The 20053-nt window shown below is 36.7% G+C and overlaps 1 protein-coding gene across 3 annotated transcripts in view; it reads left to right on the top strand.

The window, feature by feature from the left end:
* LOC129891179 (acetyl-coenzyme A synthetase, chloroplastic/glyoxysomal-like) overlaps nucleotides 1-17662 on the top strand; it is a 34113-nt gene extending 16451 nt beyond the window's left edge. For all 3 annotated transcript variants that reach the window (XM_055966453.1, XM_055966451.1, XM_055966454.1), the window contains 11 exons: nucleotides 4299-4400; nucleotides 4483-4571; nucleotides 14715-14805; nucleotides 14945-15058; nucleotides 16066-16142; nucleotides 16239-16317; nucleotides 16528-16596; nucleotides 16669-16844; nucleotides 16954-17010; nucleotides 17095-17284; nucleotides 17381-17662. In XM_055966453.1, coding sequence (XP_055822428.1) covers nucleotides 4299-4400; nucleotides 4483-4571; nucleotides 14715-14805; nucleotides 14945-15058; nucleotides 16066-16142; nucleotides 16239-16317; nucleotides 16528-16596; nucleotides 16669-16844; nucleotides 16954-17010; nucleotides 17095-17284; nucleotides 17381-17566 — 1230 coding nt within the window. In that variant the 3' untranslated portion in view covers nucleotides 17567-17662. The remainder of the gene's footprint in view (nucleotides 1-4298; nucleotides 4401-4482; nucleotides 4572-14714; nucleotides 14806-14944; nucleotides 15059-16065; nucleotides 16143-16238; nucleotides 16318-16527; nucleotides 16597-16668; nucleotides 16845-16953; nucleotides 17011-17094; nucleotides 17285-17380) is intronic.
* Nucleotides 17663-20053: the final 2391 nt, after the last annotated feature.

Here is a 20053-nt window from a genome sequence, read left to right as displayed (position 1 = left end):
GACTACTCAGACTTCATCAAGTATCCACATAGGTTGCCTCCCGTGAAGCGCTTTATTTAGTATCGCGGCACGACGTGATGTACTTGATTACTCATATTTGATCAAGTTTCCACATGTACCTTGTAGTAACCACAAAAAAAACAAAAAAAAACAATAAAACTAGGAAATAGAACTACGAACAGAAATAACAACTAATAGATTATTTTAAAGTCGTGTTCCCCGACAACGACGCCATTTTGATAACGCTCAATTAAACCTCTTGAAAGAGATATAGACCATCGTTAGCAGTATATTTTATCCAACTATGAGTCTGGGTCAAACCCATAGGGAAGAGGTTTAAACAAGTTATATTAGCTATCACTATATCGTAGTTGCTACCTCCTGAAAATAAACTTGCATAAAGTAAAAGTACGGGGTTTGGTTGTGTTTCAAATAAAAATAATAATGCGGTGACAAATAAATAATATTGAAACTGTAAACTATATGAAGATTAGACTAGGATTGTATTAAAACACCAATGAATTAAACTTACAATTGAAGATTAAACCTTGAATTAAAACGTCAAAACAAGAATCAAAAGAAACCAAGTGTTGTCACTTTCTCTCAAATCTATCCGCGCCCCTTTGATGAAGGAAATATCTCTCTAAATAATGTTCTGGTCATGTGTTTGAAGCCTCAAAACAATAGTAAAAATATGTGAAAAGTGTATCAAAAGCGTGCCCTAAAAATATAACACAAGAGGATATTTATAGAAACCTAAAACTAATCCTAAATGAACTAAGAAACCAACTTGGTTTTGGACTTGGATAACACTGGACGGGCACCATCACGGGCAGTGGTGAGTACCACACCTCATGGTGGTCTTCCTTGGTCATTGCCTTGCCTTTTTGTGGCAGTACACCCCACCACGGCCAGTGGTGAGCACCACGAATCATGGTGAGGTCTGTGGAGTTTGCCTTGGCCATTTTGGTGGCTTTTACTTGGTGGCTGCCTTCTAAACAGATGGAGGGCTTCCCTTCACGCCCAGTGTTGTGCACCACAGCCCTTGAAGGTTCTCTTGGTGTGCATCCTTGGTCCAAATATGTAGCTTTCACCTCTAAGTGTTCAGTACAAGATACGTCAAAGCCCGTTGAAGTTCGTTCTTTGAGTTCTCCTTTCAAGTTGTTGCAAATCCTTGCCAAGCTCAAGTCAATTTAGCACTTCTTGGATAATTTGTTTTCCTTGTTGTCTCTCCTCAAAACCAAGCTTCCAACGTACTCCAAGATCAATCAAATCCCCACATAAACCTAGCAAAAGATCATTAACCCAAGTGAACTTCAATTCCCTGAAAAACTAACCAAAAACACATAACAAACTAACAAAACGTGCTTGAGAACTTCTAATAATTCCATGTTTTGAGCATCGTAAGTGTTGTATTTTGGTGACACATCAGTGAGGTAGCCTTTTTCTAAATACATTTCATTCTTATTAATTACTACTTTATCTGAAATCAGAATGCACTCGAATCCACTCTTGATTAGAAGCCCGATAGAAACCAAGTTCGTTCTCATTTCTGGAACATGACAAACTTTGTTTAGAATCACCACCTTGCCAACGGTCATTTTCAGGAATACTCTACCATATCCTTCCACCTTTGCCATTGTAAAATTTTCCATATAGATAGTCTTACCAGGTACAGTAAGGGAATAAAAAGTGGAGGCTTCTCGCATAGCACAAACATGTGACGTGACTCCAGAATCAAGCCACCACTTTGGAATTTCCTACTAGGTTACATTCGGTCAGCATTGCACACAAGTTTTTAACATCACCATTTGTATCTACCATGTTGTCTTGACCTTTCTTCTTTTCCTTCTTGGGAGCACAACATTCCATAGGTTTATGTCAGTTTTTCCACAACTATGGCAGTCTCATTTGAACCTCTTTTTACTAGGATAGTTCTTCGGTCCAGAAGGTTTCTTTCTCTTTTTTGATTTAGTTGGACTAGCCTCAACTATATTTGCTCCCATAATTGTTGAGTTTTCTTTAGCCTTTTTCTCGGCAGCCTTGTTATCTTCCTCGAGCCTTAGAGAAACAATCAAGTGTTCAAGAGTCATCTCCCTTTGCTTGTGCTTCAAATAATTTTTGATGTCTTTTCATAAAGGAGACAGTTTCTCAATCAATGTTGCTACTTGAAATGTCTCGTTTATGATCATACCTACAATGGATAATTTAAAATAAATAAAACATTCAATAATTTTAACAATCAAACTATTGAATTTGATCATACCTTCTGCCAAGAGAACATGAATAATGACTTGTAGTTCTTGGACTTGAGACATGACAGTCTTGCTATTAACCATCGTATAGTCCAAAAATTTTGCAGCCATAAATTTCTTCAAGCCTTCATCTTCAGTTTTGTATTTCTTCTCAAGAGCATACCAGAGTTCTTTAGAGGTTTTACAAATACTAAAGACATTATATAAGTCATCTTTCAATCCATTGAGTATGTAGTTCATGCAAAGAAAATCAGAATATTTCCATGCCTTAGTCACATTAAACTTTTCATTTTCAGGAGTTTCTTTCTCTAATACAGGAACATCTCCATTGATAAAACATTGTAGACTGAGGGTAGTCATATTGAAGAACATCTTCTGCAGCCACCGTTTGAAGTCAATGTCGGTGAACTTTCCAGATTTTTCTACAGTAGCCATTGCTGTAAAAACTGGTATTCGACTAGTTGAAGGCATTATGTTTGCTACAAAACTGGATACATTTGTATCTCCCTTTCTATTTGACAAAATAAAATTAGTATTAAACAACAAAATGACCAAATAAGAATTTTTGTTCAACTCGATGAGGTTATTATATTCTTCGAACTAAGAAAAACAAAAAAATTAATTAACTTGATGAAGATTTTATTTCTTCAAACCAAGTTAATCACTGGAGTAGAAAGTCTTTCGACTTTATTCTCCAGCCCCCAAACAGAATATAAGACGAAGCAGAAATATACAAATTATTTCTAGTTTAATGATGAAGTTTTTTTTATTTTTCTAATCGTTAACCGAATGAACCTTGAATATCGATGAATGTTTTATATTCTTCGAATCAGTATTAGATTCAGACAGAAAAAATATTAAATTCCTGAAGCTTGTTATTTGCTGTATTAAAGTTAGTAAATCAGAAACAATAAAGATGAAAAGTAAAATAGTATCCGAGTCCACAAAATTCACTTGTGTCCTTAAAGAATTTAATCCCCTCATTATACCCAACGTTATGGATTATTTCCTCCCTGTATAAAATGGATAGCCCGCCCCCGCTAACTAACATAGAAAGAGATTCCCTAAAAAAGTAGCGGTACCTCAAATTTCGATAATTTCAGCGAACACAAAAAGCAACAATGTAATCACACAAAGACACAATTTTATTTTTAAAGAAAATATATGCAGAAGAGGGAGAAATTTTCATATCGAAAACTAAGAGGAAATCTCTCTATTTATAACCAACAAAGGGTTCAAATATACCTGTTCAGAACAGTCTCATCTGTTCAAAATAGGTATAGTGACTTTTGAAAAATAAATGTCTTTTCGGAAGGAACAGGCCAGTTCTGAAATATTTTTGCTAAATTTAAATAAATTCAGTTTAGTTAATTTGGTTGTTTAATTAATTTCACAAATTTAATTAATTCAAATTAATCCGCAAATTAATTAATTAATAATAATCAATAATTGTGAATCAATTCTAAATTAATATTCAGAAAAAGGAAATCAATTAATGAATTAATAAATAAATTTTGTCTAAAAACTTATCAATAAAATCATTTTTCAAAGCCAAATAAAAGCCGAGCGACGACGACGGCACGAGGGGGCACCCTCTACTTAAATCTTTATGAGTTAAAGGAAGTGTTTCCTTATATAAGGACAAAACATTTCTTTTCTTCTATCAATGAAGGAAGAAATTACTTTTCATTTTCCCTTCATTTGGTTCCCCCACATTTCTCAATTCTTATTTCTCATTCACACTTCATTTAAACACAACAATTATAAAAGTGACTCACATATATCTTTATAGAGACAAAAGTAGCTCACATATACCCCTACCATTACAAAAGTGACTCAAATATACCCTTTTCATCTAATGAAAGTGAAAATATTAATTTTAAATTTATTTATAAAATTGTATTAATTCAATAGGTACCATCCATGGAGAATGTCTCCCTAAAGTATTTGGGGGGTGTGGAGCAGTAAAGAAAAATCGACTAAAAATACATTTTAAAAAAATATCATTTAGTATTTTGAGTTATTTTTGTGTAAATATTCCAGGATGTTGTTTTGAAATATCCAATTACATGTGATGTGGCATGGGTTGATGCAGAAGATCCACTTTTCCTGCTTTACACTAGTGGCAGTACTGGAAAGCCTAAGGTCAAATTCATGCTTGTATCAATTAGTGTTATTTTCATGTATGTTTCTGTATTTTGATGATTTTTAGTTGATGTTAATTAAGGGTGTTCTTCATACAACTGGAGGCTATATGGTATACACTGCCACAACATTCAAATATGCATTTGACTACAAACCAAAAGACATTTATTGGTATGTCCAACACATTTAATTTCTTTCTTCAATATCTTTACCAAATGAATTTCAGTTATATATACGAATGGATAGTGTCAAGATTCTTTTATACTTTCATTTATTTCCCTTTTTAGATTCTGAAATTCGATTTAAGTTGTTCAAATTTTCATGAAAGAAATTATAATTGGGAATTGACTATAATTCTCACTTTGGTTTCACGCTTCCTAATGACTACAATCACCAAACAATTCTCCCACCTAGTGACCTTTTATCATTTTTTACTATCATATATTGATATTTTTTGGGTTCTATGTGATTTTACTTCGTTATATTTTGACACTCCTTAGTCGAACATCTATTTCTGCCACTGCCCTCTAGACGTTGATATGGCAAAGAACGTGAAAACACTCTCTTTATGGGAACAAGAAAAGCTCCAGTACCCTCGAATCCAGTCAGGAAAGCCATAATATGCTGAGCTAATATTGGGTCTAGAGGGGGAAGACTGGCAACCCCAGCTTGGGTGTCCTCCACCTGTTCAACAATCTCCTCTTCCTCAACCTCTATGTTGTCGTCTACTTCATCCTGCAGGTGCAGGAGGGGCCTCCGCTCTAAGTATCTCCTCGACTTGAGCCTCACCCCTGGTGGGTGCTGCCCTTCCTTGGCCTCTCAGTGTCCCCTTCTCCTGCCCCTACCTCAGCCGCGTTCTCTTGCAGCTGGCTCCTCTTCTAGCTCAATAGGAGCTACAGGCTGAACACCATTATAACATGTATTAACCATCTGCGGACAAGAGATTGAAAGATGTTAGATATCAATTTGGATCATCAGATACCAATTGGAAGAAGGTTATAACACTAAGGAAAGAAGATAGAGGAAGTTTTTCTAAAGTCCTATAGCCTCTCGAAGAAAAAGTGCAGATGTCTCTGTATTATTCCGCAAGACTCTACTAGACTCATTTTGGTACAACGAGATCAACGAACTTAGGGCTTTGATACCAAATTTTTCGCGACCTGACCCTCCATGATTGGCACCCATACTAACCCTCCTGTGGGAGAACCAATATTTCAGCCCAAAGTAATAGTAATCGCTTGAGATAAACAAATTAAAGTTTCGGAAGCAGGTTTAAATAATTCAACAAAATTGAGTTCTCATAAACTAAGAAAAACCTAGTCAACAACCCAACTAAGCGAAAATTAATGCCTAGGAACTGAAAGTTGATATACCAAACTTCTAACTAAAAACAAGTGTAAAGGTAGGGGATACAACCCCGAAAGTCATATAAATAACAAATATCTGAAAGTCTAAGTCCTGGGTGAAGGACTAAGATATAGAAGAGTTCATGGTAGCCTGAAAGAACTAGCTCAACCTTGAACTCTGGCAACTAACGGTCTTTTGTTCGAGGTCTCTCAATAGACACCTGAAGATGTTCTATACCCAACAAAGACAGAACAAGTGCAGTATCAATACACAAAAACAACGGCGTACTAGTAGGATCACGCGGCTAGCCAGTAAGTGACACATGAGCAACCATTTACAACACAGTAAACACATATATGTAGAACATCTTACCACTTATCATCTCATGACTAGTACTTAAACATACTCACAGATTGACACTCCTAATTATAATGCAACTTCAAGAAAGGGTCCTCTCATGGGACCTACAAACACCTATTAGTGTGTCGAAATATGACACCTAGTTTAGGATTGTGTCGGAATATGACATTCGATTCAAATGTGTGTCGAAATGTGACACCTGATCTAGTTATGTGTCAGAACATGACATCTAATCCAATCATACACCATCAACCACAACACAGTGAATAGATCAACAGTCATATCTACCAAGAACAGGTTCATTGGAAGCCATAGACAATAATTAGTCATTTTGCATGGTTCATTTCATCTTTCCGTATTCACATCGTATATACATACAGTGGAGTAATTACCAAGCACATATAACACATACAGGAAGACAAAACCATCATCTACCTCAAAACCAAGCTTTTGACAACTCTAAACTACTGGAGTTTTTCCTTTTTGTGTTCGTTTGGCTTATTCTAGGTCTAAAAATAGTCAGATACATATATAGGATCAATAAAATAGACTAATTATATGAATTATAACGTAATTTCCAACTTAGGACAAACCCATAATCCTAACCCCTCGCCATCTAGGGCTACTTTTCACCATTAATTTTATGCAACCCCCCCTTAATGATTACCAACCATAATTCTAGGTTCTAAGAATCGAAATACGAATATGGGAGTAATTATCTACCTTTGGCGCAAGAATTCATAAAAAACTAATGAAAAAGTGCCCTACATCGCCTCTTAACTATTAAGAACAGTTTTATGTAGAAAATACCATTTCTGAGTTTTTCCCATATTAAGTCGCGACTATCCTGCTACAGTGGGACCATCTCGCTCTGGCGTCCCCGCCCTGGCAGGAAGAATGTCTCTCTAGAGGGATATGCGGAGATATAAAGCTCGTAAAGAGTCTCAAGGTCTACCATATCACAACACACCCTCATCCCATAACGCCTTAACATCTACCCTTCACGCCAAATTTAATTTTGGGAGTTTTACTTGTCCGAATATAATTTTGTAAAGCCATACAGGCTCTGTATCATCTTGGCTATCTATTTAATTAATCAAATTATAAATTTAATCCCCCATCCATTACTGGATCACCCTAGACCTCACTGACTCAGATTTCATTCAAGTCTGGCCTAGGCTAAAAATTTCCAAGTCACTATCCAAAAGTTTTTTGACCCAGTTTCCTTCCCCATTGGCTTAGCTGTAATGATGAGAACAGGTCTTTACAATAGGTAATAATTTACCCATCACTTATACCCGAGTGATCAACTAGGATGAACGGGCTAAGATAGAGATAGAATAGTACCTAATTCGACGAATAGCTGGGGATACTTGTCCCACATGTCCTTTTCAGTCTCCCAAGTAGCTTGCTCTATCGGACGATGCTTCCATTGGATTTTTACGAATCTAATTTTTTTATCCTCAACTTCTGGATATCACGATCTAGGATTGCTACTGACTCTTCCTCATACTGAAGATCCTTGTCTAGCAAAACTGAATCCCACTTAATGATATAATCTCCATCTCCCTGATACTTCTTTAGCATGGACACATGGAATACTGGATGTACCCAGACAAGCTAGGTGTAAGGCCAATCTGTAAGCCTACACAATCAAGAATCTCAAAAGAGCCAATATAGCGAGGACTGAGCTTGCCCTTCTTATCAAATCTCATTACTCTCCTTATGTATGACATCTTTAGAAGAACTTGCTCATCTTCCTGGAATGTGTCCCTTTCCTTACGGTCATCATACTTTTTTTTGATGAATCTAGGCTGCTAGAAGCTTATCTTAGATACTCCTTACCTTATCCTGAGCATCTCTTACCAATTCAACTCCTAAGAGCTTTACATCTCCAGCATCAAACTACCCTATGGGAGACCTATATTCCCCTCCCATATAGGGCTTCCAATGGTGCCATCTCGATGCTAGAGTGATGGCTATTCTTATAGGAGAACTCACACAAGGGCAAGAACTTATCCTAATGTTCGCCAAAGTCGATCACACAAGATCTCAACATAGCTTCCGACACCTGTAGAGTCCTCTCTAACTGCCCATCAGTCTATGGATGAAAGGCTGTGCTGAAGGTGGGTTGGGTTCCCAACTCCTCATGCAACTTTCCCCAAAATTTAGAGGTGAACTGCATACCACAGTCTGCGATGATAGAAAGGGGCACCTCGTGCAACCTTACTATCTTTTTCAAATATATCTTTGCCAATTGTTGTGCGTTGTAGTCTACTCTGACTGGAATAAAATGGGCCGACTTCATCAATCGATTAACTACAATCCAAATGGAATCATATTTTCCAAGGTCTTGGGAAGTCCCACCACAAAATCCATGTTATTTGTTTCCACTTCTATTCAGGAATAGACATTTTCTGAAGCAAACTCGCAAGCCTTTGGTTCTCATATTTTACTTGCTGACAATTCTGACACTTAGCCACATACTCAACTATGTTTTTCTTCATACCCGGCCACCAATACAGCTGCTTTAAATCTTGATACATCTTGGTCACTTTGAGGTGAATAGAGTACCGTGAATTATGAGATTCAGACAACACTTTCTGAATTAAACCATCTACCCGGGAAACACAAATCATTCCCCTAAAGTTGTGCACCTCACATGCATCAAAGACTGCATCATGGGACTTGGCCAATAAGACCTTTCCTCTAATCTTATTCAAGTTTACATCCTCAAACTACTTGGCCTTAATCTCTTCAATAAAAGTAGGCCTTAGATCAACACTGGCCAACACCCCACCCTTTTCTGAGATGCCTAGCCTTATGAATTTAGTCTCCAAGACCCGAATCTCTCTAGCCAGAGGCCGCTTGTAGGCTCCCAAACAAGGTAGGCTGCCCATACTAACCAGTTTCTGGCTTAATGCGTCTGTCACCACACTAGCCTTACCTGGATGATACTAGATGGTGACATCATAATCCTTGAGCAACTCCATCCATCTTCGCTGCCTTAGGTTCAAGTTCTTCTGAGTGAACACATGTTGTATATTGCGGTGGTCAGTAAACACTTCACACTTGACTCCATAGAGATAATGTCTCCATATTTTTAGAGCAAAAACTACCGCTGTCAACTATAAGTCATGAGCCGAGTAGTTTCTTTCATGAAACTTAAAATATTGCGAGGCATAGGCTATAACATTCTTATCCTGCATCAACACAATACCCAAACCCTAATGTGAAGTATCACAATAAATAATGAAATATTTACCTTCAATTAGCAGGGTCAAGACAAGTGTCATGGTCAGAAGAGTTTTGAGCTTTTGGAAGCTCTCTTCACATTTATTAATCCACTCAAATGGTACTTTATTCTGAGTCAATCTTGTTAAATGAGTAGCGATGGAAGCAAAGTTCCTCACGAACCGACGATAATAATTGGAAAGTCCCACAAAACTCCTAACTTCAGTCACATAATTAGGCCGACCCTAGTTCTTGACCACTTTAATCTTTTGTGGATCTACCATTACCCTTCTTTTGAAACAACATGCCCTAAAAAGGCAACTAAAAACAGCCAGAATTCACACTTAGAGAATTTCGCATACAGTTTGTATTTTCCCCAAACACCCAGAACAATGCAAAGATGGTCTGCATGTTCTTTCTCACTCTTCAAGTAAACCATGATATCATCTATAAATACGATCATGAAGGAATCTAGGAATGTCTTGAATACCCCATTCATTAAACTCATGAAGGCTGCAGGTGCATTGGTTGGCCCAAACGACATCACCAAAAACTCATAATGTCCATATCTGGTTCTAAAAGTTGTTTTGGGTACATTCTTAGGTCTAATCATTAGCTGATGGTACCCAGATCTTAGATCAATTTTTGCAAATATCGATGCACCTACAACTGATCAAATAGGTCATCTATGCGAGGCAATGGGTACTTATTTTGAATGGTGACCCTATTCAATTACCGATAATCTATACACATTCTCATGTTGCCATCTTTTTTCTTAACAAACAAGATCGGAGCACCCTACTAAGAAGCACTAGGATAGATAAATCCCTTATCAAAAAATTCTTGAATTTGAGTCTTAAGCTCTCTCAACTCTGCTAGAGCCATGCGATAAGGAGGAATAGAGATTGAGTGGGTGTCCGACTCTAAGTCAATATAAAAATCTCTGTCTCTATGAAGAGGCATACCAGGCAAATAAGTAGGAAATACTTCCTAAAACTTACATACTACTAGAATAGACTCAATAGAGGGAGATTCAACATCAACAACCCTTCCCACTCTAACCTTTCCCTCCTCGATATCTCTAGGGTCACAGTCTTAGCATTACAGCTAAGCACAACACAATAGGGGGACAATCAAGTCATGCTTAAGATCACATCAAAATCAGTCATGTCTAGAATAACTAAGTCAACCCAAGTCTGAAAACTCATAAACATAACAAGACAAGCACAATATACACGGGTGACTATAACAGACTCTCTAATACGGGTAGAAATATGAATGAAGGCATTAAGTATATCACAAATCGCACTGACACATATGAATAAGTAAAAATCGGATCAAATAAAATAGTATCCATCCAATCACAGACAAAAATATTATTTGTGATCACTGCATCAGATGCCTCAACCTAGGTCTTGCCCGAAAAGGCATAAAACTGAGCCCTGTCATCCTGGCGGGCCATCTCCCTACTTGGCTGCACTGCTCCTTAACCTTCACTACTATTACCTCGATCTCTACGACCTCTTAGATTTCCTTCTCGCCCACTTTGTGGACATCTTCTACCATTACCATCTCCGCCCATCGGTACCACTGCTTTGGTCTACTGCGGCGTTGAATCAGTCCTGCAAGGGTGGGGATACTCTCTACTTATATATCCCTGCTCTCCATAATTAAAATAGTCATGCTCAAATAATGGTCTGCTGCCTAGCATAAAAGAAACTCCCTGCCCTTTCGAGCAGGGTTCTGTTGTGGAGTACATGAAAAACTACCCGTAGAAGCGGGTATTGCTGGCTGAATTCACTGGGCTGCAATCATCAGCCTGAATAACCCTTTAGAATAGGATCCCTGGAAGTTACCTATATTTTTGGGCTTTTTGGCCAAAGCCTTGGCCTTTCCATCCTGTCGCATTCCTTCTACCTTCTTCATAAAATCTGTCACTTCATTAAAAGTTTTACTTGAAGAGGTCATATGGAGAGATAATACCTGCAACTCGAGATTCAATCTCTTCACAAATAACCATATTCTCTCCTCTTCTATGGTTACCAGTTGAGTAACATATCTGGACAAGGCATAGAACTTAGCCTCATAAGCAGCCATAATCATGTTACCTTATTTCAATGCCATGAATCCTTTTTGCAATCCCTTAAGGTATAGGGCACATATTTTTTCATGAACATAGCATGGAACTAGACCCAAGTAAGTGGAGGCAAAACTGGTAAGCGACACTCCATATAGGTCCTCCACCACTGCTTGACTTCACCCTGCAGTTGGAAAGTCCCGAACTCAACCCCGTGCTGGTGAACTATCCCCAACTTGTGCAACCTCTCATAATAGTCAAGGATGAACTCATAGACATCCTCACTCTTGGAACCATGAAAGACTAGAGGCTTAAGCTTCAGAAATTCGATCAGCATATCATGCTTAGTATCGACCATCATTGGCCCCATAAGTGTTCGAAAAAAGGCATTAGTGCCTAACACTCCCTTTGTCTGAGGAGTTATAGCAAAAATGGGCGAGCAACTGGAGCTGGTGTTGCGAGCATTCTGGGAATGTCTCCAGTACTAGCTAATCCACTAAGGAAAGCTATAATTTGCTGAGCTAATATTGGGTCCAAATGGGGCAGACCGGCAACCCCAGCTTGGTGTGTCCTCCACCTGTTCAACAGTCTCCTCTTCCTCAACCTCTATGTTGCCTTCTACTTCATCCTAGTGTGTGGGATGGGCCTCCTCTCTTATTATCTCCTTGAATGGAGCCTCACCTCTAGCAGGTGCTGCCCTTCCTCAGCCGCATCCTCTTACAACTGGCTTTTCTTCTAGCTCAATAGGAGCTATGGGCCAAACACCATTGTAGCGTGTGATAACCATCTGTAGAAAAGAGAGTGAAATATGTTAGATACCAATTTGGATCACATAACAATTGAAATCAGGTTATAGAATGAAGGAAAGAAGATAGAGAAAGTTTTTCTAAAGTCATGTAGCCTCTCGAAAATAAGTACATACGTCTCTGTTGCGTTCTGCAACTATATTAAACTCTTTTTGATATAACGAGATCAACAAACCTAGGGCTCTGATACCAACTTTTTCATGATCTTAACCCACTGTGATTGCCACCTATACTAACCCTCCGGTAGGAGAACCACTATTTCAGCCTACACTAAGAGTAATCACAAGAGATAAACAAATTAAAATTGCAAAAGCAGGTTTAAACAATTCAACAAGCCTTAGTTCCCATAAACTCAGAAAAACCTACTCAACAACCCAACTATGCAAAAATTAACACCTAGGAACTGAAAGTCGATGTACCAAAAATTCTAACTAACAACAAGTCTAAAGGAAGGGGATGCAACCCCAAAATTCATAAAAATATGAAATGTCTGAAATTCTAAGTCCTGTGTGCAGGACTTAGATATAGAAGAGTTCATGGTAGCTTGAAAGAACTAGCTCACGCTTGAACTCTAGAAACTAATGGTCTTCTATGCGAGGTTTCTCAACACCCGCCTGAAGATGCCCTGTACTCAACAAAGATAGAACAAGTGCAGTATCAGTGCATAAAAATAATGGTGTACTAGTAGGATCACATGGTTAGCCAGTAAGTAAGACATGAGCAAGTAATTACAGCGTAGTAAACATATATATACAACGCATCTTACCACTTATGATCTCATAACTAGTACTTAAACATACTCACATATTAACAGTCCCAATTATCATATAATTTTAATAAAAGGGTCCTCTTACGGGACCTACAAACACCTATTAGTGTGTCAGAATATGACACCCGGTCTAGGGTTATTTCAAAACGTGACACCAATCCAAATGAGTTGGAACGTGACACCCGATCTAGTTACGTGTCGGAACGTGACATCCGATCCAAGCATACACTCAATCAACCACAACACAATGAATAGTTCAACAATCATATTTACCAAGAACAAGTTCATTACAAGTCATAGACAAAAAATAGTATTTTCGCATGGTTCATTTCATATTTCCCTATTCACATGTGTATATGTATACAGTGGAGTGATTAGCAAGCACATATAACATATTCGAGAAGACAAAACTATCACCTACCTCGAAATCAATTTCTTGACAACTCTAAACTGTTGAAGCTTTCCCTTTTCGGGTTCGTTTGACTTGTTCTTTGTCTAAAAATAGTCACATACACACAAAGGATCAATAAAATGACTTAATTATATGAATTATAACGTAATTCCCAGCTTAGGCCAAACAAATGATCATAACCCCCCATCTAGGGATACTTCCCACCATTAATTTCGTGCCAAAACCTTCCCTCAATGATCACCAACCATAATTCTAGGTTCTAAGAATTTAAATACGAATTACGGGAGTAATTATCTTACCTTTGGACGAGAATTCATGGAAATTTGATGAAAAAGTGTCATGGGTTGCCTCTTAACTCTTAAGAACAGTTTTATGCAAAAAATACCATTTTTGGGATTTTTCTCCGTATTAAGTCGCGACTATCCCTCTATAACGGGACCATCCCGTTCTGGAGGCCCTGCCCTAACAGAAATAATACCACTCTGGAGGGATATGTAGAGGCAAAGAGCTCGTAAAGAGTCTCAAGGTCTTCCATATCGCAACACACCCTCATCCCATGACGTTTTAATATCTACCCTTCACGCCAAGTTCAATTTTGGGAGTTTTACTCCCCGAATATGATTCTATAAAGACGTACATGACCTGCATCATCTTGGTTATCAATTTAATCAATCAAACTGTAAATTCAATCCCCCATCCATTATCGGATCACCTTAGACCTCACCTGATTCAGATTCCGTCCAAGTCTTGAAGGCTCAAAATTTTCAAGCACTACCCAAAAACCTTTCGGCTCGGTTTCCTTTCCCATTGGCTTACCCGACACGATGGGCACAAGTCATTACAATTTTATATTTTTTTATTTACAAATTTGGCCCGAAAAAGATGATTGAAGTAATTGGTGAAATTTATTTCGTAAAATATAAATTTTATTCTAAAAAAGTCACATAAACAAGAAAACTCGTGTGCCAATGTGTGTGTCACACTTTTATGAGTTGTCAATAATTAGGGGATATAAATTATTAAATTATCAAATTCATGAGGGTAATTAGACCAATGTACAGTTTAGATTTGCAATAACTAAGTTTAAGAAGATTCTGATCTATTATACCCTTGTAAATGAGTCAAAAGTATTTTGATGATTGAATATATTACTACATTCGCTTTACACAATTAAAGTCGCCACCAATCAAAGTGTCATCTTCCATCTAATAGGGATCAAATCATAATTCCTATTTCCTTTTTTGGTTATTAGTCGTCCAATTTTCTTCTTCATTATTCATTTAAATAATTTTTTAATTGTATTTTGTAGGTGTACGGCTGATTGTGGTTGGATTACTGGACATAGCTATGTTACATATGGACCTTTACTGAATGGAGCGACGAATGTGGTTTTTGAAGGGGTAATTAGTAATAAATCGATATATGTTGCTTTATTTTAACCACTTTTTGAGTTTAATTACAAATATGGGTAACCCAAAAAAATCCTTCTAATCACTTTTAAAAACTTAATTTACATAACATATGACTCATATGTTGCAGGTTCCGAATTATCCTGATGCGGGACGTTGTTGGGATATTGTTGATAAGTACAAAATTTCAATTTTTTATACTGCTCCCACGTTAGTAAGATCTCTCATGCGCGAGGGAGACGAGGTAAGCTTTAATCTAATATTTAATTCTCTTAGTCAATTGATTTCGAGTAACTTGCCTTCCATAGGAGGACAACCTAATAAAATTAGTATCATATATAAAGTCAAATATTAATAGGAGACCTTAAATTTTTTTACAATTAATTTATGTCTATATATTGATAATATTATTTTTGTATTTTTACTAAACATAATTATCATTTATATTTGGAATAGTTAATTAAGCTAATAAAATGTTAGCCTATGTACTTGGAATACATAATATTGGATCATGTTCTAAAAACTTTATTTACTAATATGAAAACTTGAGAAGTCCAATTCGAAGTCCTAAAATATTTTCCATTACATTTAAAATTAGACAATCTTTCTTTCATTCTCTTTTAATAAAGATTTTGTACTTTTCAAAAGCACATTTTTTATTATTGTATAAGTAAAAATCAAATCATAAAATTAATTCACTCAAATTTTCTTTGGCTCCAGCGCCAAGGCTTCACTGGCCTTTCATTTGAGCCGTCCATATTAATGGACATTTAGGTTTAGGTCTTGAAAAATGATTTGGAAAATTGTGGTGCAGTGGTTAGACTGTTTCACCCTTAATTAGAGGTATCGGGTTCGAGCCTTGGGTATGGAAAAAATCTTGTTGGGAGTGTCATCCCCTAATGAGCGTCTGCAGTGCGCGATCCGAATTTAATCGGGGTTCTACGGATTCCGAACAAGTGGGAAACTAAAACAAAAAGAAAAAAAAATGCTTTTCTCTTGATATGTTAAAAATGACTAACAAAAGTGAAACATATATTTTTAATATAGTGGATAAGTACTAAAAAATGAACGATGAGAGTATCTTTAAATTCTTTACATGGTTTTGACAGTAATAATTCTTCTGATTCGAGAAGTTTATGTATGGACCAAAATACAATTTTCTTCTTTTTTTGATCATAAAATGTATGTTTTTATGGTATGTTTCTTGTTATTCATGAAAATATTTTTAATTTGTTATGAATATATTTTTAGTATGTGACTCGGTATTCAAGAAAATCATTGAGGGTACTGGGAAGTGTTGGTGAGCCAATCAATCCTAGTGCATGGAGGTTAGCTTAACCTATTTATTTTTCTTGAGTTATGAGAACTTTCTCAAAAAACAAATTACTAATTATCTGCAATTTCTTTTTAATGTATTGGCGCAGGTGGTTTTTCAATGTTGTAGGAGATGGAAAGTGCCCTATATCTGACACATGGTGGCAAACAGAAACCGGAGGTTTCATGGTATTTCAATATTTGCTCTTTTCGTTTTATAATAATTTTTTTTAATTTCTTGCTATATACCTCTCTAGTTACCCATGTCAATACCAAGAAAGAAAGAAAAAAAGGTTATGCTTTTATAGCCTAAAATCCAATAACTTCTGAGGTCTATTATTCTGATTAACATTTGGAGTATAATGTTCAATTTCACTATTATTAATATTTGTGTTGCAGATTACCCCAATACCAGGAGCTTGGCCACAGAAGCCTGGTTCTGCTACATTACCTTTTTTTGGTGTCCAGGTACCACCTACAACAGTAGGGCCACATGCTACATTTTATCGCGATTAGAATTTCTAATATTTATTATTGCAGCCAGTAATAGTGGACGAAAAGGGTGTGGAGTTAGAAGGTGAGTGCAGTGGATATTTATGCGTGAAAAATTCATGGCCTTCTGCATTTAGAACACTTTATGGAGATCATGAAAGATATCAGACTACATACTTTAGTGCCTTCCCTGGATATTATTTTACTGGTGATGGTTGCAACAGGTACGTACCTACCTAATTAATTTTCATCATTTCCATGATCATAATTCGTAAGTACATAGGTATATATATATATATATATATATATATATAAACTCTTGGTTACATGTAGGGACAAAGATGGTTACTACTGGCTCACTGGCAGAGTAGATGATGTTATTAACGTCAGGTACACGCACCTTCTGATTCCTTCCTTCCTCCCTCATCCAATTTACTTGCTAGCTTCTGTTATTTGAACTATATATATGTACAGTGGACACCGCATTGGTACAGCTGAAGTAGAGTCAGCTTTAGTTTCACATCCTCAATGTGTTGAAGCTGCTGTGGTTGGCGTGGAGCATGATGTTAAAGGACAAGGGATATACGCATTTGTTACTTTGGCTGAAGGTGTTCCATACAGTGAGGAACTCAGAAGAAGTCTTATCAAAATTGTCAGAGATAAGGTATGTTTGCCTTTAATTTGTTAAATATATTATATGTTAGAAGCAGAAGATGAAAACTAGCCTATATCCAAAAGTGATACTTATATTAATTGACAGATTGGAAGTTTTGCTGCACCAGACAAGATCCATTGGGCACCAGGTCTACCAAAGACAAGGAGTGGCAAAATAATGAGGAGAATATTGAGAAAAATTGCTTCCAAAACCTTAGATGAGCTTGGGGATACAAGTACTTTGGCTGATCCTACTGTCGTTCAACAACTTATTACACTTGCTCATTCTTGATCTCACTTTTATTTTACCTTATTCTTAATTAACTAATTTAACTTATTCCCAGGCTGTTTGTTTTTTGACATCAAAATCACTCTATTTTCAATTCAATATATCTTTCTAAATCCACATTATTATACAATTGTGACCACGAAAGGTGTCAAAATAGATGGTTCGGTCAATTCATCTAAAATTTTATGAATTTGGCACAAAATAATAAATTCATATTCATATTGGGTTGATTTTAGCCTAATCCATCATAACCCATTTTAAAGCAATCTTCAGACTTCAATGAAAAAAATGACGCACTACTATATTAACACACATAATTGACAAATATTAACCATCTTTCAAGAAATTGGCATAAAATAGTCATTTATGTTATAAAATAAACTAAATCTAGCAATTTGAGACGGAGAGAATCTGAGAGAAGAAAGAACAAAAGAGAATTATCGTATGTATATTTTTGTTCTAATATGTTTTCTGTGTGTACCTTCCATATCAATTATGACCTCTATATATAGGCATAATTTAGTGGGCTGCCCATTTTCAGTGGGCCCCACTTATTTAAATAATTTTGTTTAGTGGACATTCCACATATTCTACTTAACACTCCCCCTTGAATGTCCACGTGTAATGTGCCGCTATAAAAACACTTTACAAGAAATAAGATACATAGTTATTCTGATGTTGTGCCTCGTTAAAACCTTACTCGGAAAAAACCCAGTGGGAAAAGCCTAATGAAGGAAAAAGAGTACACAGATCTGGTAATACGCCTTGATTGCTGCTTCATTAAAAACCTTGCCAGGAAAACCCAATGGGACAAAAACCGTGGTTAAGGGAAAAAGAGTGCAGCGCGTATTTTACTCCCCCTGATGAAAACTTCATTTGATATTTTGGAGACGGTGCATTCCAACCTTATGCCTTAGATTCTCAAAAGTTGATGTTGGTAATGCCTTTGTGAATAAATCTGCAAGATTATCACTTGAACGAACTTGTTGTACATCAATTTCACCATTCTTCTGAAGATCATGTGTGAAGAATAATTTTGGTGAAATGTGTTTCGTTCTGTCTCCTTTTATGAAGCCACTTTTCAATTGAGCTATGAACGCGACATTGTCTTCGAATATAATTGTGGGTATTTAAACATTATTTTCCAGACCACATCTTTTTTGATGAACTGTATCATCGATCTCAACCACACACATTCTCTACTTGCTTCATGAATTGCTATTATTTCAGCATGATTTGAAGAAGTAGCAACAATGGACTATTTTGTAGATCGCCATGATATAGCAGTCCTTCCGTGTGTAAACAGATAACCTGTTTGAGATCGAGCTTTATGTGGGTCTGATAAATAACCTGCATCTACATAATCAATAAGGTCTGCGCAACCTTTGTTAGTATAAAACAAACCTATATCAATAGTACCCTTCAGGTATCGCAAAATATGTTTGATACCGTTCCAATGCCTTCGCGTTGGAGATGAACTATACCTTGCTAGCAAATTGACAGAAAATGTTATATCAGGCCTAGTTGCGTTAGCAAGGTACATAAGTGCGCCAATAGCACTGAGATATGGTACTTCAGGACCAAGAATTTCTTCATCCTTTTCTGGAGGTCGAACCTGATCCTTTTTCACTTCAAGTGATCGAACAACCATTGGAGTACTTAATGGATGTGCTTTGTCGATGTAAAATCTTTTTAAGATTTTTTCAGTGTAGGCAGATTGATGGACAAAAACTCCGTCTGCTAAATGTTCAATTTGCAGACCTAGACAAAGTTTTGTCTTTCCAAGGTCTTTCATTTCAAATTCTTTCTTTAGATATTCAATTGCCTTTTGGACCTCTTCAGGGGTTCCAATGAGATTTATGTCATCAACATAAACGGCGAGTATAACAAACTCTGATTTCGTTTTCTTAATAAAAACACATGGACAAATGACATCATTTATATAGCCTTCATTTATCAAGTACTCACTGAGGCGATTATACCACATACGCCCTGATTGTTTTAACCCATATAATGATCTTTGCAGTTTTATTGAGTACATTTCTTGAGACTTTTTACATGCTTTAGGCAATTTTAATCCATCTGGAATTTTCATGTAAATTTCATTATCAAGTGAACCATAAAGGTAAGCTGTAACTACATCCATTAGATGTATTTCAAGATTTTTATGTACAGCTAAACTGATGAGATATCGAAAAGTTATTCCATCCATAACTGGTGAATATGTTTCTTCATAGTTGACTCCGAGTCTTTGAGAGAATCCTTGTGCAACAAGGCGTGCCTTATATCTTACAATTTCATTTCTCTCATTTCGTTTTCTAACAAAAACCCATTTATAGCCAACTGGTTTTACACCTTCAGGGGTTTGGACTACAGGTCCAAAAACCTCACGTTTAGCAAGTGAGTCTAATTCTAATTGAATTGTCTTTTGCCATTCTGGCCAATCACATCTACGTCGACATTCTTCGACGGATTTAGGCTCAAGACTTT

Source organism: Solanum dulcamara, chromosome 6 (assembly GCF_947179165.1).
Source record: "Solanum dulcamara chromosome 6, daSolDulc1.2, whole genome shotgun sequence".
NCBI lineage: Eukaryota > Viridiplantae > Streptophyta > Magnoliopsida > Solanales > Solanaceae > Solanum > Solanum dulcamara.
Note: the sequence above shows the minus strand (reverse complement) of the source record. Positions and strands in the feature narration are given on the sequence as shown.